The sequence below is a fragment of the Hibiscus syriacus genome, unplaced genomic scaffold (assembly GCF_006381635.1).
Source record: "Hibiscus syriacus cultivar Baekdansim isolate YM2019G1 unplaced genomic scaffold, ASM638163v2 tig00002840_pilon, whole genome shotgun sequence".
Classification (NCBI taxonomy): domain Eukaryota; kingdom Viridiplantae; phylum Streptophyta; class Magnoliopsida; order Malvales; family Malvaceae; genus Hibiscus; species Hibiscus syriacus.
Window position 1 is genome coordinate 7,468,601 of NW_024061947.1, and position 23,359 is coordinate 7,491,959.

At 35.8% G+C, this 23,359-nt stretch overlaps 1 protein-coding gene and 1 pseudogene across 1 annotated transcript; both read left to right on the forward strand.

Annotated features, from left to right (window-relative positions):
• Positions 1-15,272: 15,272 nt before the first annotated feature.
• Positions 15,273-17,854, forward strand: LOC120156139. Its single transcript, XM_039167552.1, has 3 exons — positions 15,273-15,447; positions 16,051-16,617; positions 17,292-17,854. Exons 2-3 carry the CDS (start codon positions 16,155-16,157, stop codon positions 17,339-17,341), a joined length of 513 nt encoding a protein of 170 aa, XP_039023483.1. The 5' UTR covers positions 15,273-15,447; positions 16,051-16,154; the 3' UTR covers positions 17,342-17,854.
• Positions 17,855-19,872: 2,018 nt separating this feature from the next.
• LOC120152302 lies at positions 19,873-23,298 on the forward strand (annotated as a pseudogene).
• The last annotated feature ends 61 nt before the right edge of the window (positions 23,299-23,359 follow it).

Genomic DNA, 23,359 nt, shown 5'->3' on the forward strand with positions numbered 1-23,359 from the left:
CTAAATACTTGAGACATACTTTAAAACGGTCGAGTCTGGAAATCTTTGAATTGGCGACGTGTTCCTCGATCTGACACCTAAGGACCTGCGCACGGAAACACATTACATACACTGAGCTCACAAGCTCAGTGCCACATAAATAACAAGGTTATACTACAGGCATCCAACATATAAGAATAATACAATATAGTCAAGAGCAAATACAACACTCAAGCAAACAGTAAGTATCATGGTGTAGTTCGTGGTCACTTAGCATCACGGAACTCATACCCCTCTTTACGTATGAGAACACTTAAGGAAAACCTAGGTCACATAACATCAGTGTCTCCTTAACCCTTCGGTTAAGTCTAGGTGACGAAGATTCGACACTTGCCCGACTAGTCTACTCATCTAGAGTACTCGAGACGTGTCTGTGTCACATAGCATCGGCACATCATCCAACTAGCATTTTAAGTGCCTAAGCACTAGATTGGATATATCTAGATAATCATTACTCATTCAGCTAACATCATTAAGTAACTCGGGTGTGCTCGTCGTTTCCCGAGCATCAAGCAAAGGCATAAGTCTTATGGAATCTTACCTCATTAAAACTTTATCACACAATTATTTGAGTTTCACTTGTATTCTTGAAAGAGTATACCTCTTTAAAGAACCCTAAAATAATCTCTCTTGAATCACCCACCAAATTTATCCAAGGTTTCACGTGTGTATCGATACTCCATCGGGTATCGATACCAAAATTACATTCGATATTTTGGAAAATATCCCAATATCGATACCCCTATTGGGAGTATCGATACTACCCTCTTGGTATCGATACTCGCTCGAGTATCGATACCAAAATTATATACTAGAATCAATTTAGAACCCTGAGTATTAATATTAATCCTCATGGTATCGATACCGCACGAACAATATCGACACTCCCTAGTGAGTATAGATACCCTCTCACTTTTATTCAATTTTTCAACATTCAACAAAGAACATTATCGATACTATTCTTACAATACCAATACTCTTGACCCATAACCTCTTTTCCACTCGTTAAAACACTACCAAATCACTCCTAAGGTACCCCTAAACATCCCCATTTAGTGTTTAAGGCTTATTTAGTATGTAAGAAACATGAAAGGTCGTCACTTTGAGCTTTAACAACAACAAATTTCATTTTTCATGCGTAAATCCCTACCCAAGTGCATACAAAGGCTCAAGAACACAACATGCATCAAAACTCTATATTTTGAACTACAAGCAGTAAAGAGATGTTAGAAATATGTTACCTTTCACCTAAGAGCTGCAAAAATGACCTCAAGATCAACCAAGAGTCTCATTTCCTTTGTCTTGACCCTTAGAGCTTTCACACACTTCTCTCACTAGAACAAGAAAATGTAAAGGAGTTATTAACTCTCTTAAAGTCTTAGAACGTTAAAAGTAAGGTTTTAAGGTTTAAAAATGTTCTAGAGTATTTCCTAAGCTCTATAACTCAAAACCCTCCTTAAACCCAACCTTGGCCAAACTTCAAGGTTAAGAGCTCATTTTGAAGCTCTAGAGGAGATGATTACCAATCTTACTTTCTTAATTTCGGACTAGGAGTGTAACCCAACAAAGTTCCCCCCTTTAAATTTCTAACAACCAAAGAGAAAAGAAGAAGAAGACAAAGGATGATGAAGAAAAAAAGATTGAATGATTTATTTCTAATTTGGTGAATGCTCTCTACCGTGGCTGCATCAACAAATTAAGGGAAATCAACCTTTGAAATCTCTCAGGGGAAAATTGCACTCATAGTCCATTTTATTTGATGCACACTTTAAAAATACCCTTTTAAGCCTTATTGGGCTCAAGCCCAAATCAAACAATTATACCTTAGCCCAAAACTCATAAATGGTTTCCTTAGACCATTTAAAACACATTTGGGTTTACCCAAAATTACTAACCCGAGTATCGAGGCGTTACAACTCTTACATCCTTAAAAGAAATTCCATCCTCGAAATTTACCTTTGTAGAATAGATTCAGAAACTAGAGTTGCATGTCCTCTTCGGTCTACCACATTGCTCCCATGATTCATCCACAAAACCTTCACTAAGGAATTTTGCTTGCTTCTCAACTCATTAACCTTTCAATCCAAGATCCTTATCGGTTCCTCTTCATAGGTCATGTCTTGGCTTACCTCGATTTGTTCTCAAGAAATCACATGGGACGGGTCCGAACGATAGCTCCTCAGCATCGATACATGAAAAACGTTATGAATTCACTTTATATCTTGTGGTAAATCCAAAAGGTATGCTAAAGTTCAAACCCTATCAAAAATTAGGCCTAACTAACTTTCTATCACTAAGTTATGTCCAACACAATAACGTTCTGCACTTTCTCTCATACAAGGCCTCATACAGAGCCATTTGGATGCTTGATAACTCAACCAACGAAAGATGATCCTCCCAATTGCCCTGAGGTTAATCACACAATAGCAGTGCACATCCTCTAAGATTTATATCACACACTTTAAATGACCATCGATCTGCGGGTGGAAAATGATGCTGAAATAAAATCGAGAGCCCAAAACCTCATGAAGCACCCTCCAGAACCTCAATATAAAGCGCAGATCTCAATCGAAGATAATTGACGTCGGGACCCCATGAAATCTCAATATCTCTTGGATGTACAACCTAGCCAACCTCTCTAGGGTGATGTCCATACGAACAGGTAGGAAGTGAGCAGACTTGGTCAATCGATCGATCACAACCCAAATAGCGTCATGCTTCTTTCGCGTCATGGGCAACCCCGTCATAAAGTCCATGGTCACTCTATCCCACTTCCACTACAGAAACTGAATGGGCTGGAGTAACCCTGATGGAACTTGATGTTTTGCCTTCACTTGTTGACATGCTAAGCATCTGAATACGAACTCGAATATTCTTTTTTTATGAATGACCACTGGTATAACTGCCTAAGGTCTTGATACATCTTGTTTCCTCCTGGGTGAACTAAAAACGAACTACAATGTGCCTCTTCAAGAATCTTGGCTCATAACTCACTAACTAACGGAACACACAATCATCCCTAATAGTACAATACCCTACCATCATTCAATTCAATACCTGACGTTTTACCTTGACGAGTTTGCTCAACCTTACTCATCAATAGAGTGTCAGTCCTTTGAAGTTCTCTAACTTCTTTAACCAAATTGGGCTTTGCTTGTAACCCCACTAGTAGTCCTCTATCAATGGTCAAACTCAGGCGCGCAAGCATAGCTCGAAGATCAAATACAATTACTCTTCTCAGTGCGTCGGCTACTACATTCACTTTACCCATATGGCAGTTAATCATGCAATCATAATCATTGAGCAACTCTATCCACCATCGTTGCCTCAAATTTAACTCCTTCTAGGAGAGTAAGTACTTCAAACTCTTGTGGTCAATGAAGATGTAGCACTTCTCTCTGAACATATAGTGCCTCCAAATCTTCAAGTCAAATACCATAGCTATCAATTCTAAGTCATGAGTAGGGTAATTGTATTCATGCAGTTTGAGCTAGCGAGACGCATACGCAACTACCTTACCCTCTTGCATCAATACACATCCTAACCCGTTTGGTCAAGCATCACTAAACACGGTGTAATCCTTACCCAGTTTCGGTTGTGTCAATATAGGGGCTTGAGTCAAAATCTCTTTTAATCTTTTGCAGTTCTACTAGTGCTTATAATCCCAAACAAACGACACTTCTTTTTGCAGCAACTTTGTCATCGAATAGGCAATCATGGAAAACCCTTTCACAAAATGTCAATAGTAACCAGAAAGTCCCAGAAAATTATATACCTCTATTATATTCTTCGGTGGTTCCCACTCAATAAAACTCAAATCTTTTATAGGTCCACCCGAATACCCTCACTGGCCACCACGTGACCCGATAAAGACACCTCTGCTAGCCAAAACTCACACTTGCTGAACTTGGCATATAACTGACGCTCTCTAAAGGTTTGTAAAATGATGCGAAGGTGGTAGTCGTGTTCCTCCTCAGAAAGCGAATACACCAAAATTTTGTTGATGAACACTACTACGAACTGATCCAAGTACTAATGAAAGATCATGTTCATTAAATCCATGAATGTTGCAGGGGCGTTGGTGAGGTCGAAAATCATCACTAGGAACTCATAGTGACCATACCGAGTTCTGAATGCAGTCTTTTCTATGTCGGCTTCCTTAACTTTCAACTGGTAGTAACACAACCTCAAATCAATCTTGGAGAACACTCTAGCTCCTCTAAGTTGTCAAACAAGTCGTCAAACCTCAGAAATAGATATCAATTCTTCATGGTTAGCTTGTTCAACTGGCGGTAGTCAATGCACAACCTCATTGAGCCATTATTCTTCTTAACGAATAACATCGGCGCTCCCTACGGTGATACGCTCGGGCAAATGAAACCTCTCTTTAGAAGTTAATATATTTGGGTTTTAAGTTCCATCAACTCCGTCGGTGCCATGCAGTAGGGAGCAATAGACACCAGAGCTGAACCCAACATAACCTCGATGCCAAATTCTTGTTCCCTATTAGGGAAATAAACCCGGCAACTCTTCTAGAGAGACATCTAAAAGAGTACACCTCTTTAAAGAACCCCCAAATCCTCTTTCTCTAATAACCCACCAAATTATTCGGGTACTACATAACTTACTTGATCTCCATTAGTTTAAAGTATTAAAATTCTAGGTACTACATAACACTGACTAATGTTACGTGTTATATATAGATCGTTCTCATATAGCAACACGAAGACACCACTGACGAGGCTTAGCTTGCCTAGCTGATTCACTTACTGTTTATGAAAAAAGATGTCTTGGAGACATCTGAAGGTTCACTGCACCTAAAGACTCATAACTCACTAAAACATCTATAGTACCTTCAAAATCTAGGTTGAAATTCCAAAAATGTTGCATCAGAATATACATATGGCTAACTTACTCCTTGTGAGTACTTGGGGCATATGTGCCCATTAGCAACTGAAGTGCTTTGACACTTGTTGAGACATATTCTGAGATTTTTGACAATATGGTGATCGATACACCGGAAAGAGTAACCGAAGTACTCTTAACACTCACGTAGAGATCTCTACCTCCAAGATTGAACCTTTGATTACTAATTCTCTATTGGTCAATCACATGAGCCCTCTACTAATGATTTTAAGACGCCCTTATAGTCTCGTCTCTGACTGGACCATAAGCAATGATACTCCCATAAGGAACACGTAACACTTGTGCTAACAACTATATTTAGGTCGACTATCGAGTCCGATCTAAGCCCTCAACGACTATCTAAGGTAACCTTATTTAATCCACTAAGGTACACCTACTAGCCACTTGGATCTACACTTTGGATTATTTATCTGACATCTCATCTACGACATCAACATCTTGACCCTATCTCTCCACAATCTGCAAAGCTGAATCGCACTTAGTCAAATCGTGAACTGGTTGATTATGCTATCCTACTCTCATGTCTGAGCATAGAACTAACAACTCCCTGAATATGCTATCAATCATGATGAACTACTGGGATCACTTCCCTCGATCAAGTTAAAATGTTGCCTCTTGAACTAAGAAAACCCTTTACCATTTACGTGAAGGATCCACATCCATGATACTCCCTTAAAAGTTTAAAGCACATTCCTTAAGAATTTTTACCATAATGCTAACACTTTGGATAATATAAAACTCTATCAGGGCTTCTAAAACTTGCCACAAAAGGTGGAGCTAATAGTCTCATACAAGACCTTACAACTAACCTCTGACTTGGTTGGAATGGCTGAACTGACATCATTCTTCTCTGCTCATGCGAACATCTGGTCATATCTGTCATTGACTAAGATAGATCTATTGATACACATTTCTTTATATTTAGGGTGCCTAACTCACTCAATAAACTCATTCTCATGCTCTACACTGAAACACTTTAAGCGGGTCTGCTGCTAACTGCACATTGCTCTCAAAATGAAACCCCTCAAGGGACCTTATGCACTTCAAGGACTCGGTCACAACCTGCTCTTGAGCATAACGACTCAACCTAAGAAATTTATCAATCTCATATTCGTACACTGAGCGATCCCCCTGAACTAGTTGAGAGAACTATAATCTCAAATCATCCATAAGTGCCTTACTAATATACTCGCTTTAAACTCATCCAGATAATTGATTCTACGTGGGCACTCATAGTTGTAGGGTTATTTGTATAACCTTCTACCAATCGATAGCATCAACCTTGAGCTAAGAGGTGACACACTTTAACTTATCCGCTGGGGTAAGGTGAAGCTACCTCAAAGTCCTCACTGTCTCTTTTTCTCACCACTGATCGACTGAAATAGGATCATTATCGCTTGAATTGAAGAAGTCGACTGTTTGATGCCTCCTTAGCCTCTCCACTGGGGATTTTGTTGGCACTGTAGGACCTTGGGTGGTTGACTGAACTGTATGCGCTCTAGGAATAACATTCACCATCTCTTTGAGAGTGGAAGTTATACCTCTGAAAAAGGTCACTTTTGCGACGTTTGTGCCAGACGGGACTTTAATAACCTCTATCATTGGCAGTACCTCCTTACTAGATTTATCGGGATGAGAGTTTCGTATCTCCATATGATTCTCTAGATTATGCTCAAAACTATTTGTCGTCGTAAATTATATAACTTAGATTAAACAATGAAGCACCATAAATATTCTAGACTTATACAAGTACTTTTAGTACCTAGGTCCATGTATTCACTGAAACTTTACTAAAATTGACCACTCTGTTCTAGAATAAACTCAAATTAATGCTCTGTTACCATTAAATGTAACTCTCTAAACATGATTGGGCCTAAAGTACCATATTGGGCTATCAAGACAATCCCTGATTTCCAAAACCTACTCATTTTCTTTTCAAACATACTGAATGATATCATAATTATACATAAATAATTGTTATAAAACATTTTATAAAACTGAAGCTTTGTGACACATAATTTAAAACCAAAATAATACAAACTTTGAGTTTAATAAATTGAATACATGAGTAAGGTTCTATGAATACATATGCCCATTAAGCAATGTTACAATACTCTGAAGGAGATACTGGAAGTCCTGCTGCGATGGTGTTCCACGAACTGCTCAAGCTACTGACCTGTCAATGAAAAATATATGTAGACTAAGCTTACAAAGCCCATCACTATAATCTCTAATCTATAGTAGCATAAGAATTTCATCAACACAAGCATAAAAATTTCTTAAACACAAGCATGCTTAAGGCTTACTTGCTCTATCACAGAAGTAAGGGTCTCAAACTTCCCTAAATCCTCTGCTAAGGGCTTAACCATGAGTACACCTCTAAGGGGTCTCTAACCCTAATATTTGTTTCTGATGTGTATTGTCTAAATGCGGTATCGATACTGGTACCGATACCAAAGGTAAGAGAAGTATCGATACTCTCTAAGTAGTATCGATACTATCAGTGTTTTCTAAATTACTTAAATTCCAGAATGCAAAATAGGTATCGATACTCAAAAGGGTACCGATACTACTTTACAAAGTGGTATCGATATTATGAAACATAATATCGATACTGGTCAAGCCCAACAATATTTAGCGGCTAGTTTATTTAAATATTACAAAGAAAATACCAATACTCATTAAGAGAACACTAATACTACATGTCCTGGGCAGTTTTATTTTGTAAAAAAATAATCCCCAACGACTAGAAAATACCACAAACTCATTCCAACATATAAAAATAAGTTGAGGACACTTGAAGAAGTTTACCAACTCCTATCCAAGCATTTATACACAAGAGAAAAAAATTTCAAGCTTTATTTTATTTATGTTGTAAATATTTGTGTTTTCAGCTTAATTGTATATCCTTAGGTTTTATTTTTGTGAGCTTAATTTGTAAACACATTCATTTTGAGAGGTTTTTCTTTTGTACATCTTTTTACCTTGTAAAAGGGGATTAGTTCTAGCTTAGCCTTTGAAAAGATAGAGAGTTGTAAATGTTATATATTTATCCTAGTAAAAGAAAGAACAAATTAGTGAATTTATTAGAAAATCCTAAGTGAGGAGCTTATGTAATGGATGTAGACTTGGTTGAGAAGTCGAACCACTATAAATTATTGTGCAGATTGTCTATATATTTTTACTCCTTACTCCCTAAACTCAAAAAGCCAATTCACCCATATTGGCAAATTGTTCGACTGATCAAATTGAGCTTCATCGAAATCCCAACAATAAACCGTGCCAACTTACTCTGTCGAGTCTTAGGGTATCTACGTCCAACTGACAATAGAAGTTTTTTGGAACTGACTGGTATATACCTGGACATATTAACAAACAAGACAATTTCCATACTGATAGAGTAACTCGGGTGTTCAGGTTATTTCCCGAGTGTCACACAAAGGCTAGTTTTATGACATCTTAACTATTACTGTTTTTAGTTGTTTTGGATTATAACTGATCTCATTTAATGTTCTCTCTAGCTTCTATCTCACTTGTTCTCTCATCTAGAATGCGTTGTGAGGGTTTATTAGTATGTTATTACTGATAATCTGTACTGATTTGGGTTGTCACTACTTAAGGGCATTTTAGTATTTCTTTAACTCTAGAAAAGTCTCTATGCATTTTGTGACTTCACAATGACTATTGTGTGTACTGTTTACTGGTTGTGATATTGGCTAGCCCGATATCTGAATTGGGTTGATTTCTGAGTAGTGATACTCTATTTGCTATTACTACGTTTTCCCTCAATTCGCCCTCGAATTAAAAGAATAATTGTACGTCCAACACTCTCAGTTGTTCTTGCGGTAAACGACAGTACTGTTTCATAATATGATTATTTGGTTATATATCTTTTTAGTGCACCCTTAGTAATGATCCTTCATTCTTAGATATTTGTTACGTGCTCAAATGAGGGTACTTGGACACGTTATGCCTGCTACGGTTACATTGGTTGTAACCCATTCCTATGAGTGTCGTTGGTACCTTTTGGCCATTTACGTCCCTCACAGACTAAGCTTTATCCTAATAGACCATCCCTAGCTCTAAAAACCTTAATCGGGTCGAATATGATCATCCAAGATGGGTAGTATCGATATTATACATGTAGTATCGATACCCTAGGGTCAAGTATCGATACCCCTATGAGTATTGGTACCAAAATGCATTATATTGCTGAAATTAGGGCTCACTATCTATACTGTCATCCTGAGTATCGATACTTCCTTGGCAGTATTGATATTCCCTGCCTGAAATTATTAACTTTTCCCTAATTCATCCAGTATCGATACTCGAACCTTGAAATGATTATTTTAGGCTTAGAAAAACACCTAAAATCACCCTAAAGGCCATAGTTTGATTCTAAATCATGTAGTAATTCTTGGGGGTGATTATTTAGGGTCCTAAAGTATCATAAAAACACTTTCTTTATATCTAAAACATAATCTAAGATATGAATCAAGTTTGAACCCTAAATACTCAACTACACAAATCTTAGCAAATTCTTAAAATTTATGAAAGTTTAATACTCCAAAGGATTATAAATATGCTGCCTTAATGTTTAAATCCCAAAATGAGGCTCCTTGCTTAGCCACACCATTTCCTTTGAGACTGGGATGAAAATCTATCACTTTTTCTTTGCTACCAAAGACCCTTAGCTTTGATTAATTAACAAAATGATGCTAGAGGAATTAAGGACAAATTTGAAGCATGAAATTAGGCTAAATTTCTTACATTTTCCATGAAACTTGGAGTGGAAAGTGGGAGGAGGAAAATGAAAATGAAGAAAGTAAAGATAAGATAATAGAATAAGATATAAAAGTCTTCATCTTTTAAAAATGGGCTAATTACACTATTGGTCATTCTTTATCTTTCTACTATATAAAAATATCTTATTTATGGCTAATTGGGCCCAAGGCTAACCCAATTAAGCCCAACGACTTGAAATATAAGATTCACGGTTCCACTTATCCCTCATATAAACCTAAAACTACTAGCATAAAATTTAGGGTTTTTTCTTTGAAAGGAATTTCAAAATGTGAGAAGTCGCCACCAATCATTTAAGGTGCGATTGGGACACCATGAAAACATGGTTCTTTTAATAAAACATTTTATTTTTATCAAAATACCAAGTTTTAGGGTCTGTGAAAATCTAGAAATCATGTTCGGTAGTCAGTTACGCGTGGGGAAGGATTAATACCCCCAGAAGCACCCAAAATTGGTACATGGTTGATTACACTATATTTAAAGTTAGAAATTTTGAGTTTGATCTTTATTTAATTTGAAAATCATTACGGATGCAAAATTGAAAAGGGTATTCGTTTATTGAGACCTATAGCATTCGCTCCCAAGCGTAAATGAGAGAAATCAACTATTGTGTCTAATAACCGAATATTGCCTCGTTTTTAGAAAATCATGATGCAGTCTTTGAAAAGGATGTCGACCTATTTCGGGAATCACCGATAGTCACCCCCTGAGTATTCTTGCGGGAGATATATCATAATTCCCTAAAACGTGAACATTGCCTTAGGTTTAAAAAATAATGCAATCAAACAAAATTTTATTTAATCCTAATTAAGCTGAGGTAAAATAAAGGTTTTTTCTAGCTTAAAGTGTCAATTTATGAAAATTAAGGAACCTAGGGGACTAAACCTAAATGTAGGCTCTAATATTAATCATATTTGATTTTAATCAATTATCGAATTGAATAATCGAGATGGTCCCTCGAGCATTTAGGAAAAGGCCAACTCAAATTATTCCCTAAATTAAAAGGACTAGCGTGAAATCTATACTAAAGTAAGGGTTCTAACCTTACCTTAAATTAATTTTAATAAATATTATTTCGAATAATTAAATTGGAACCTCGAGCAAAAGCGAAGACCAAATTAAGAATTCACCTATTTAAAAGACTAAATGTGAAATCAAGCCTAAGATGGAGGCTCTAATATTAATCTTAATTAATTATGCAAAAATTAAAATACTAATCGAAGTTTAGGGACTAAAAATGTCAAAGAACTAAAATACCAGGCTCAAAGAGACTAAAAGTTTAAGGTCCTAAATTGATAAATTATAAAGTTGATGACTCATTTAAAAGCTAATTTTTATCTAAATTATTAAACCTAAAGTTTTTAAAAAAATATTAATTATTAATCAATTTTAGAATCGAGCAATAGATTCGGGTAATAGGGCATCTTATGTGAAAACTCGAATCAAATTGCTCCCTAATTAAAACTAATGTGAAATCCTAATTTCTAAGCTTGATTCGAACGCTAATCTAATTTAAAAAATAAATCTATAATTTAAACTATGAAACAAAATAATTAATGAAAAAATTAAAACAATAAAAAAAAACAACATAAATAAAATAAAAAGGATAAAAAATAAAATAAACATAAATACAAGGACCTAAATGCATAAATGTCAAACTATCAAACTAAAAGAGAATAAATTAAACATATAATGGGGCTAAAGTAAAACAAATCGAAATTAAAAGGCTAAATCGAAATAAAATAAAAATAAAGAGATTAGGGACCAAAATGTAAAAACACGTGAAAGTTAGAGGGACTAAAACATAAATATCTCAAAAAAAATATTGCACGCACAAAAATAGGTAAAATGGCAGTTTTGGTCCCTACATGGACCAAATTGAAAAAATGCATGAAACTTACTGGGGTTTAAACATAATTAAACAAAAAAATTCTTTTATAAATACTAATCATTTCAATTTTTTCTCAATTGTAACCCGTTTTAGAAAAAAAAGAGAAATCTCATTTCTCTATCGCCTGGTTTCGGTCAACCCACTGTCGGCCGCCAATCGGAAAACCCGAAAAGACCCAAAACTTCCTCCGAGCCTAGATCTACCCCTAAGACCCTTCCTCGGGGCTAAAACACCGAGAAACACCCCCAAATCCGAGGAAAAAGCTCCGACCATTCGGCTTCCACGAACACTGGTGACGCCTCCGACTAAGGTACGATCGATATGCTCATTTTTACTTTTTTTCGTTTTATTTTCTGGCTAGTTGGGATTATTGGGTTCGAAATAAATAAAAAATAAAAACATATTTGATGCATGTTTAAAGAAAAAGGCCTCTATTTTTCTTTCATTCGATTTAAAAATATATATTGATTGTTATTTTTGATATGATATTTTATGTTTCTACACGAAACTAATGGTGCTTGAAATAAAAATCGAACAATAGAGCACAAACGAAAAAAAAGAGAAAAAAAATAAAAGAAAAAACGTAAACAAATAAAAGTACCAAAAACAGTTCGAAGTAAAAAAACCTTAGTGATTGTTTATTGCTGAAATGTTTACAGTTTTTTTCTTCAAAATCCCCCCGAGAGAGTTACAGTGATCCATGCAGGGGGTTTATATCCCCTTTACACAAGAAAAATTATGATACATTTTGTTGGTTTCTATATCTTCTACAGGTAGTGGAGTGCACGGGTGACCTTGGCAGTGATTAGGGCAGAGGGGTGGTGGCCAATGGGTGGATGAAATGGGCGGCTACGGGGTCTAGGTTTAGAGTTTGGGTAAGGCTTGGTTTGTTCCCGGGTTAAATTGGTGTCTGGGTCGGGTTAAGGTTAGTTAGCTTCGGGTTTGGGATTCTGGGTTGTATTTTTTGATTGAGTTATATTTAGGGTTTAGTTTAGGTATATGGATTTGGGTTTAATTTGGGGGTTAGTTTTAAAAATGGTGTTTACAAGGGTGTTACACCGGGTTCCCCTTTAATGATATATCTAATGGCTATGTGAGGACTAGGAGATCATTCATCAGCTTAGTGGGAACTTCGCCGATGGTCTGATGGCTATGTGAGACCAGATACTAGTCAGGGTACATTCAGATAATGCACATTATGGTCAGGTACATTCAGATATTGCACATTATAGTCATGTTTGCATTCAGATAATGCACATATAATGCACATTATGGTCAGGTTTGCATTCAGATAATGCATATGAGTATCAGTGTCACATTTAGATAATGTGTAGTAGTTACAGTCATTAAGGTTAGAGACCCTTTAGATGTGTACTCATGGTGAGGCCCTTAGCATAGGACTAAGAGAAGCGTGAGACTCTTACTTCAGTGATAGAACAGTAAAGCCTTAAGTAGGTAGCACTTGATCTAGATCATACATGTATCTACTGCTTAATACCATGTCTTCAGCATGCTTGTATTTATGAAATTCTTATGTTGCTCTAGTTTAGCGATTATATTGTAGGGTTTTGTAAACTCAACCTTCGGATGTTTTTTGTTTGCAGGTTAGTAGCTTGAGCGGTTTGTGGAGCATCGTCGCAACAGGACTTCCATTATCTTATTCAGAGTACTGTACCGTAGCTTAGTGGGCATATGTATTCATAGAACCTTACTCATGTATTCAGTTTATTAAACTCAGAGTTTGTATTATTTTAGTTTTAAATTATATGTCACAGAGCTCTGGTTTTATAAAATGTTTTTATAACAATTATTTATGTTTTATTTATGATACCATTTAGCATGTTTGAAAAGAGATTGAATATGTTTTGAAATTCAGGGTTGCCTTGGTAGCCCAATATGATATTTTAGGCCCAATCGTGTTTAGGGTGTTACACCTTTTTTTCCCATTTTAGCCCCAAAATATAAATTTTAAATATTTTGATTGAAACTATCAATATAGATATATATTTTCAAACACATTTCTAAAACGCACATTTGACATGACACGTCTTTACAAAAAAAATATATATATAGTTTTTAAAAAATACATTTTTAAACTATCAGTTTTTATTTGTTTTAATACCTAAACTTTCACTTTTTTTAAAACCATGTATAATGTTTTGTTTTTATTTCTTTTTAGTACCTCGTCATTAAAAACTTAATGGCATTTAATTTTTATGGGTTAATTACATCATTCATCACTCAACTATCTTTTCACTCCTATTTTGGTACTAAAGCTTAAAAAATTTCAATTTAACTACTCAACTTTCAAATTGCTCCTATTTTTTAATCACTTTAATTTATTTTATTATTAATTTTTATGACATGCTATTTTTATTATTTTATTAATATATAATTGAAATAAAAAAATAAAAGTTAGAGTGATTAAATTGTGAGTAATTTGAAAGTTAAGTAATTAAATTAAAAATAAACTTTAGTGACTAAAATAGTAGTGAGAAGATAGTTGAGTGATGAATGATGCAATTTAATCATAAAAAAGGTGCAACATGCAAATCACCTGCTAAGTTTTTAATGACGGGATACTAGAACGAAATAAAAACTAAATGTTATGAATGATTTTGAAAAAAATTAAAAGTTTAAGTACTAAAACAGATAAAATTAATAGTTTAAGTACTAAATGAGTAATTTATCCATAATTTTTATATATTATTTATATAAATAATAAAAAATGGTATTATTTCTTATAAAATTATTGAAATTCTGGGTAGAAGGGTGACGATAGTTTAGTTGAAAGATAGCCGCCTATAGGGATAATTAATGAAATTTAAAAGTCATAAATTTGAGAAATTATTTCTTGACTTGGCTCATCATATAATTCCTGGTTTTAATGAATAATAAATACAAATTCTAAGATAACTTTTAAATAATATCTACTTTTTATTTATATGTAGAAAATATATGAATAATATTCATCTTAGAAAAAATGATATGGACAAATATTATTAATCGAGAGTAGTGAGTCAATATCATATAATAATTTCTCCATAGATTGAGATCAACAAAGGATGCATGCATGTCTATTAAACGTAATCTTAAAAGATTATTCATAATTACCAATTTAATGTACCCATGAATTATTTATTCCCACTCGATAATATTGAGGAGTGTATTTTTGACTTGCTAAGATATCTATTTATTACTATAAAATTTATCAAAAATAATATTAACTGAAAAAGTAAATAATATTTTAATTAGAGTTTATTCCCACCGAGATAACTTAATTTGTGTTTTAATTAGAACATTAGGTCAGGTAAACAGGGAATTCCGAGGAAGAGGGTTTACTTGAACAACAAGCACACGTTTCTCCTTATTTCAGTTTTCTGGTCAAATTCTCCGCCTCGTCACCCTTACTACCGCACCTCATATCTGACCAGGCAACCAAATTCCGCCTCAAATATCGTTAACCCTCTACACAGGTTTTCACTTCAACACAACTAATTCCACCAATCCAAAAGCATCTTCCCCTCGCTGCGTAATAATTGCAAATATTATATTATTATTCAGCTGTTAAAGTATTATTCAGCTGTTAAAGTATTATTCGCTGTATTCCTAATGAAACTCTCTTCCTATGGAGTCTGTCTTATCTCTCTGTTTTAAAAAACAAAATTGATTCTTGCAAGTGAAGGCAGATCAACGAGAGTTAAAAACAAAACTGGTGGGATTTCGATTTCATCACCGTCTCTGAAATTCTGGGTCTTTTTGCCTTTTTCGGTGGGGAAGCTTTTAAGGTACTTTGTTGATCTTTTTTGTTCTTTAAAGTTTCCAACGAGTCTTCTCCTCTATAGTCGATTATGAAACACAAGGAATGAACTTTGGGGGTTTCTTTGTCGTCTTCTTTTTTCTTTGGATCCATCAGAGAAGGAAACTTCTATCTTCAACGTGCCCATCTCTTTTTTTTGAGGGATTTGAAATTGTTTATTTTGAGATTCTGTTCGTAATTCGTTGAGAAAATGTGAATGGAAAGTTGAGTTTTTAGTTTTACGGTTATTTTATTGATAAATTTGGAAATCTATTTTTAGCAGGAAAACAATCTATTTTTTTATTTTATTGCTAGGCATCTTTCATTCTTCTGGATTGTGTCTAAATTTATTTTATTGACACTAAATATTGTCCAAGGCTGTATTTTTGTTGTAAATTTTGTTTATCACAAAGATGTACACATTGTGAGATGAAGCCAAGGAAAATATAAGATTTCAAACGTTTCTGTTTGATGGTTTGTTTTTGCTGCATCTAATTCCTTCAGAGAATTCTGGGTTGAATGCAGTTTGTTAAGTATGTGATTTGTTTCAAATGCAGAAAGTTCTGATGAAATTGCTTATCTTCTGATTCAGGTTCAGCTGGGGATTGGATATTAGCTATATTTGTGCTTCATATTAGAAACTTTTTCTTGTGCCGAAAGATTCCTAACGAATCGTCGCTACGGTTAATTAAACATATGGCTTTGGCCTTTACTCATCTTTCATGGTGGTTATGGAGTGGGAAACATCAAGAACCTAGAACTGCCAATAAGTCCTCTTTAAGTTCCTCACCTGATTCAGGGTTATGGGAATCAGATAACCTGAAGTTTCCTTGGATTAAGAGGGCTAATATGTCTTCTTCGTCGAGAAGAGTTAAGAGGAAATGGCACAGCCGGGAGGAAAGAAAGATCGATAGGGAATATGATGTAGTTCTTGTGCCATCTGATGGAGGGTGTGTGTCGGGGTCCGAGTCTGATGGTTCTGATTACTCCATTGGATGGTTAGAGCCTCATGGACCTGGATTCCAGAGTGATGATGATTCGGATAACAGTTTTGCAGTATTGGTTCCATGTTACGGGCACAATCAGGATAATGTGGTGGCAGATTCAAAGAACAATATTCTCGGTGCCATTGTCAACCTTCCTGACAATTATTCTGCTGGTAAGAACCATTTCTCACCTGTTTTTTAATGTCAAGAATATTAATTTTCAATTCCATCGTCTTTATTGGTTAGAAAGCTGATGACTAGACTGGTTCTAAGGTTTAGTTTGGAAGTCTTTGACATCGTAGGAAACAACCTGGATTTGAATATTGTAAATTCCATATAGGATTGTATCCCATTCATGAGCCTTTGCAATGTTATTTGTGATGTGTATTTATGAAGTAGGAAAGGACAAGATGCAGCTCGGCACGTGGCAGCTCACGGACCAAACACAAACTTTAGCTCGTGAATTTGTGAAATAGAGCATATTCAGCGCTGTGAACCTAGATGCACTTTTTTTATGTTTTAAACTTGTCCACGAATGTTGTTGAATTCTTTACTTGTTCAAAATATTCAAGGTTGCATTAGGAAAAGTATGTGCAGACTAACAACGTTCTAGGTTCGACTTGTAAAGCATTTCTCGGTGACTTCGATGGTGTGTAGTGACCTGAAAACAAAGAGATAATTGATTTATGGTTAGTTGTGAGATTTATGCATTGAACTGTGAAAAGTTCCATTGAGATTTTTATAGGCTTTAAGTTTCCAATCATGGTCGTCTTCCATAAGATTTACCGAATTTGCTGAAGCGAATGTATCGATCTAAGTCCTTTTCTCTGTGTTGTTCAATTTGCAGAAAGCAAAAAGTACGTGGAACAATGGCTTTCTTCCCTGCAGACTAACTGATGTCATGCACCAATGAAGATTGCATATGAATGCCCGTCTGCTGGAAGAACGTGGTCTAGTGTTTATAAGTATTGTACAAAGATATAGATAGCGTAAATTCTTTTAAAGAAGATAAGAAGATGGAGGGCGGACGAATGACTTGCTTCATCGATTTGTTTTTGCAAATAGAAGAGGATCGGAACAGATATCAACCGATGAGCAGCAGAAACAACAGTGAGGGGACCAACGTGGTGTGAATATGGGACTAGACATGTCCTCTTCTGCTGTTTCCTTTGAGAACAAAAGAGAATAGAGCCGACGATATGTCTTCCTTGCATGCCGTGATCAGATGAAGTAGATTAATGTCCATTTGTGTCTGTGTGTGTGTGTGGTATATTTATTGGGAGATTTGGCTAGGAATAAAGGGAGAACGTTGTGTGTGTATTCTAATTCTTTGCTGTAAATATCAGTGTACATACAAAAATCTGAAGCAGATTTATGTTCTCGTTGTACTGCTGTAAATATAATATTCGAGTAATTGCGAGTATTGTGTATACAACAGAAGTCTTTTCTTTCTCCAAACGTTATTGATCGATAAAAATCATCGGCATATCGGAGCACAGTTGGATAGCTTGTTGTTCCGACGTTTGTAGTTTTCCGTTGTGGGTCAAGAATTATCTAATTTGGCTGCAGATGACCAAACAATTTGTTACTGTTCCATGTTATGGTAAAGACAAGGAGCTGAAAGTGCCAAAATGGAAATGAACATGGCAGTCCTAAGGCCATTTTGTTCAAGGAGATGAACCTGTCATATACCGGCTAATGTGATGATAATCGGGTAAGGTGGGTCGGATTTTTGGCTGCTCCGAATTTAGCCCAAAAATGATATGTCCACATCCAACCCTGATTTGCTTCGAACCTGAATTGGTTAACATCATCTGAACATGTTTTTATCCCATTTAGGTTTCTTATTATTTGTAAATAGGAAACATATACATACACTATATATTAATTTTTTAACATAATTAGAGTCGCAAGTTAATTTGACATCAATTTAATTAAGAAAATAAATAAAATGGCTAAATTTTAAAAATAGAAAAAATATTTTTACCCTGCATAGTTGTTCTCCCGATGTAATATATATATTAATTAAGGTGATGTAATTGGATATCAATTTAATTTAAGGATAAACTATTGCAATGGTCACTGAATTATTATCCCTTTTTCATTTTGATAACAGATTTCTCGATTTTTTCAATCAGACTATTTAACTATTTAAATGATGTCAATCAAGCTATATGCCGTTAACATTTAATGAAAGTGTTGACGTGATAGTTAATAAAATTAGTATAATTGTATATTTAGTTCTCATTGCTCACACATTTATCAAATCGGTCATAATTTTAAATTAATTTAATATTTTTCTCCAAAATATTAAACTTATTTTTATTTTAAATCCTACATTAATTATATTTCAAAATACATATGGAATGCATTTATTTATAAACCAATAATTAAACTTGCTTCAATGATTTTGATGCTAATATATTCTTTAATAAATTAAGGTTTGATTCTTTTCACTATAACATCTGGTATAAGACTTGAACCAAATATAATTGTTGGTGCTGTGGTAGAAGTAATTGCGTTTGGTTCAAGGAATGTAAGATTACCAGTGGGAATGTAAGATTATCAGGGAATAGGATTACTGAGAATGTTGTATTTTGTGTTTGGTTGGTTTAGTATGAATGTAAGATTACCGTGTTTGGTTAAAAGAATAAAAGATTATTGGAATGTATATTTGATCAAATTGTCCTTATTATATATTTGTTTTTTAACAAGTTGGAAAATATTTATGTATTTTCTTTAAAAAAAATTAAATTCATAAAATTTATATATTTTTTTAACAAAATGGAAAATATAAAAAGGTTTAATGAAAGGGTAAAATTTTATTTTAACCCCTGAACTTCATATAAAATTTTAATTATAGTTTTTTTTGTAAATCTAAAATAGTTTAAGGATAAATTTATAATTTAACCTTCGTAGAATTTTTATTATTCAATGACAGAAGAAAGATATTTTTGAGAAAAAAAATTTAAGAGCATTTTAGTCCAAAACGCCAGTAATCCAACAATATCTAAGGAAAGGGAGGTAATGACATTCTCGGTAATATACCCCAGAAAAATCTACTATTGGTAATAAAACATTACCGGGAATGAGATTCCCAGTCAACCAAACATGAGAATATGGATTCCATTCCCAGGAATCTCACATTCTTTTATCCAAACACCCTGAATGAATTGTAGCATGTGTTTTTTGAAACTCTAAAAGGGGGCCTTTGGAGGACATCTTATAATAGGAAACCCCAAACTTAGCAAAATTCAACTCCACTTTGAACACGGTGCCATTTGGACATGTTCTTGCTATTTTTGCAGCCCCGTCGGGCCATCCCCCTAACCCCTCCCCATTTGCTGCAAGACTTGTCACTTTTTTCTATGGCCATCATCACCGTTACCATTTTGCATGGGATCTAAACACACCCACAAATCAAAACCATGTTGCAGAGAGCTGCAAGCAATGCGTATTCATGGTGGTGGGCTAGCCACATCAGAACAAAACAGTCTAAATTGGTTGCATGGATTTCCTTTCATTTTCTCGGAAACTCGTACTCTTCATTTTTCTTCGGTGTATGAAAAAATCGAATATACCTGTTTTAAAGTGACAGTTAACATTGATACTTGAATATTGCAGATACGGAGAAGGTCTCTGATATGTTGGAAATCATTAATTACGAAGGAGACTCCTTTACGAAGAGGGTAGAGATGTATTACAGCAAGAGACCAGAACTTATAAAACTCATCGAAGAGATTTTTCGGTCTTATCGGTCGTTAGCCGAAAGATTCGATCACTTGTCCAAGGAACTGCAAAGTGCCAATAGCACCATTGCCTCTGTGTTCCCTGATCGAGTTCCATATGAGATGTATGACGACGAAGACGACGATGATAATTTTGATTTTCATCGTGACAAAGCAGCCATCCCCAAAGCTAAATCTCTGAAGAAAGAGTTCAGGAACCAGGCTATGTTCACGCCGAGAAAGGGAGCTCCGAAGAAATCGGTCGGATTTCGAGCTTCGGGAATGAACAAAGATGAGGCATTGAAGGAGATTGATAAGCTTCAGAAGGAGATGTTAGCACTTCAAATTGAAAAGGAGTTAATGAAGAGTTCATACGAGTATGGATGCAAAAAGTTCAATGAAATCGAAAACCAGAAGAGAGTATGCGATTTACAGTACGAATTCGAAATCGGGTCTGTTATCGATGACAATGAGGGTCGAACTCTAATGGCGAATCAAGCTCTTAAATCATGCCAAGAGTCGTTGGATAAGTTGAAGGAAAAGCACGAGCAGTCGATGAAGGCGGTAAGAGAAGAATCCAGAAGGATTAGACATGTAATTAGTAAGTTTGAAGACATAAGTTTAAGTCCCTACAGATGGATCAGCAAGGGAAGCCGAAGAGCGTAAGTTCGACCGCCGAGCTCAATAGCATGGACTACGATATCGACAATGAAGCTAAAAACAGAGAAGATACGGAAGCATCAGATCAGCAAGAGAAACCAAAGCGCATACCTTCGACTGCAGAGCTCGATAAGATAGTCCATCATGTCGACAAGGGAGACAAATTGGAAGCATCAATGACGGATCTTGATAACATGGTCTACGACATCGATGAAGAAGAAAACAAGATCCTAGATATCCAAGCATTGCAAAGGGCGATCGAAGAGAAGCTTCAATTAGGCTCAAATGAATCTCTTACAATGAAACAGCTTGTTAAGAAAATTGACAACATTTTGAAAAGAGTTATACGTCTGGAAACTGCGGTCTTGTCAGAAAAAGCTCAGGTAAAGAGATTGAACTACGAAGCGGATGAACTTCAGGAACAAGTTAGGAGCCTGGAAGAAGACAAGGCAGCACCGATCTAAGGTTCGGCTGCCACGAAAAAGAGGATTAACGAGTTGGAAGCAGAGCTAAGTAGAGTAAAAGATCACGCAAAAACTGTTGTAGAATAAAATAACAGCCTCGAAGCTAATTTCATTGAAGCAATTTGTAATGTTAATCATTTAACAGCGAAGTTACACGAGATTGATACCACTGGATTCTCCGAAGGTGTAATATTTGGACCCGATGCCAAAGCCTACGAGGGAACTGAAGAACTCGAGCTCGTTCGTTCATCATTAAAAGACATAGGAATTGGTCTGGAACCAGTGGGAGAAAACAAAGCTGATGTGAAACATTTGTTCGTTGCTTCTGATTCAAGCTACAAGGATTCCGAAAAGGGTTCGGAACAGGTGGGAGAAAACAAGGCTGATAAGAAATATTTTTCCATTGCTTCTGATTCAAGCTACAAGCCTGACAATGATCCCGAAAAGAGTCCGGAACCGGTGGGAGAAAACAAGGCTGATAAGAAATATTTGTCCGTTGCTTCTGATTCAAGCTACAAGCCTGACAGTGATACCGAAAAGAGTCCGGAACCAGTGGGAGAAATTCATTCTGATTCAAGCCACAAGCTTGACATTGATTCCAAACAGGGTCAGGGAACGGTGGGAAAAACAAAGCTGATAATAAACATTGTCCGTTGCTTCTGATTCAAGCTACAAGCTTGATGGTGATTCCGAAAAGGGTCTGGAACCGGTGGGAGAAAACAAAGATTATACGAAATCTTTGTCCGAGACAGCAATCAGTATCCTCAATGCAGAGGTCGACCAGCCCGAAACCGATGAAGAAGAGGAACTTTACCGGATGCAGAGATTGAGAAAAGATTTTACTAGAAGAGTACTCACATGTTCTTAAGAATTATAGGGAGGTGAGAAAGAAGCTTAACGAAGTAGATAAGAAAAACCACGACGCTTTCCTTCACTTGGCATCGCAGATAAAGGAACTGAAGAATGAGGTCGCCTTGAGAGACCAAGTGATCCAATTTTTTCGTAAAAAATTTAGCTCATTAGTAGAAAATATGGATGAGAAATGGTAGAAGATGAAGCAATTCGACTAAGTACTAGCCAGGAATCTGACTTAATTGAAGCCATTCAGCCATCGCCAACAGATGAGGAGAAAGCCGGATAAACTACACGGGGAGGATTCAAAGAATCTGCAGAGAACATGGGAGTACATGTTACGCGGGTAAAACCCGAAACTCGACCCCATGGTGCTTTAACAGTAGAAGTCGAAATACGATCAGGTATCAATGACTTGCTGGAGGAAAATCTTGAGTTCTGGTTGAGGTTCAGCACATCAGTTCATCAGATAAAGAAGTATCAAACTTCAGTGAAGGACTTGAGAGCGGAGTTATCAAAATTGAGAAAGAATCAAGAAGGTGGCAAGCAGCAATCAATGAAATCAGCAGCACGCCCCATTTATTATCACATGAGAGAAATAAAAACTGAATTAACATCGTGGTTGGAGAACAATGAGGTGTTGAAAGACGAAGTTCAAGATCAACATTCGACGTTGTGCAACTTCCAAGACGAGATAACAAGGGTGACCAATGCAAGCGACCACAGTGGAGAAACTGGGATCAGTCTATATGAGGCTGCCAAGTTTCAAGGCGAGGTTCTCAACATGAAACAGGAAATCAAAAGGGTTAGCGAACAGTTGATATCGGGCTTCACTCATGCCCGACAACTCAAGGAGGAAGTCGAGAGAACAATGGCGGATTTGGACAAAGAACCCTGGTCGTCACCATCGATGAATTCACTATCCCATTCGAGATCATGGCGGCCCCGAATTCCTCTCCAATCTTTCTTATTTGGAATCAAATTCCGGGGCAAGAAAAAGAAAAAGAAAACATTGTTGAAACAGCTCAGTTACATAGTAGAACCTAAAGAATCCTCAGAATGGACTCTTGGTTTCTTGCAGCTCCATCTGTTTAATTTTCTTGGACGCCATTGTGGAAGATCTCATTTCATCTTTTCATTTAAATTCTAATAGGTTCAATACTTTCCATTTTGGATTTCATCATCTCATTCTTTCCTTCTCTGTCCATGAA

Coding starts and splice junctions, on each gene's coding strand:
- LOC120156139 (XM_039167552.1), top strand. CDS start 16,155: ATGGCTTTGGCCTTTACTCATCTTTCATGGTGGTTATGGAGTGGGAAA. Junction 16,618..17,291: donor TCCTGACAATTATTCTGCTG/GTAAGAACCATT, acceptor TTCAATTTGCAG/AAAGCAAAAAGTACGTGGAA.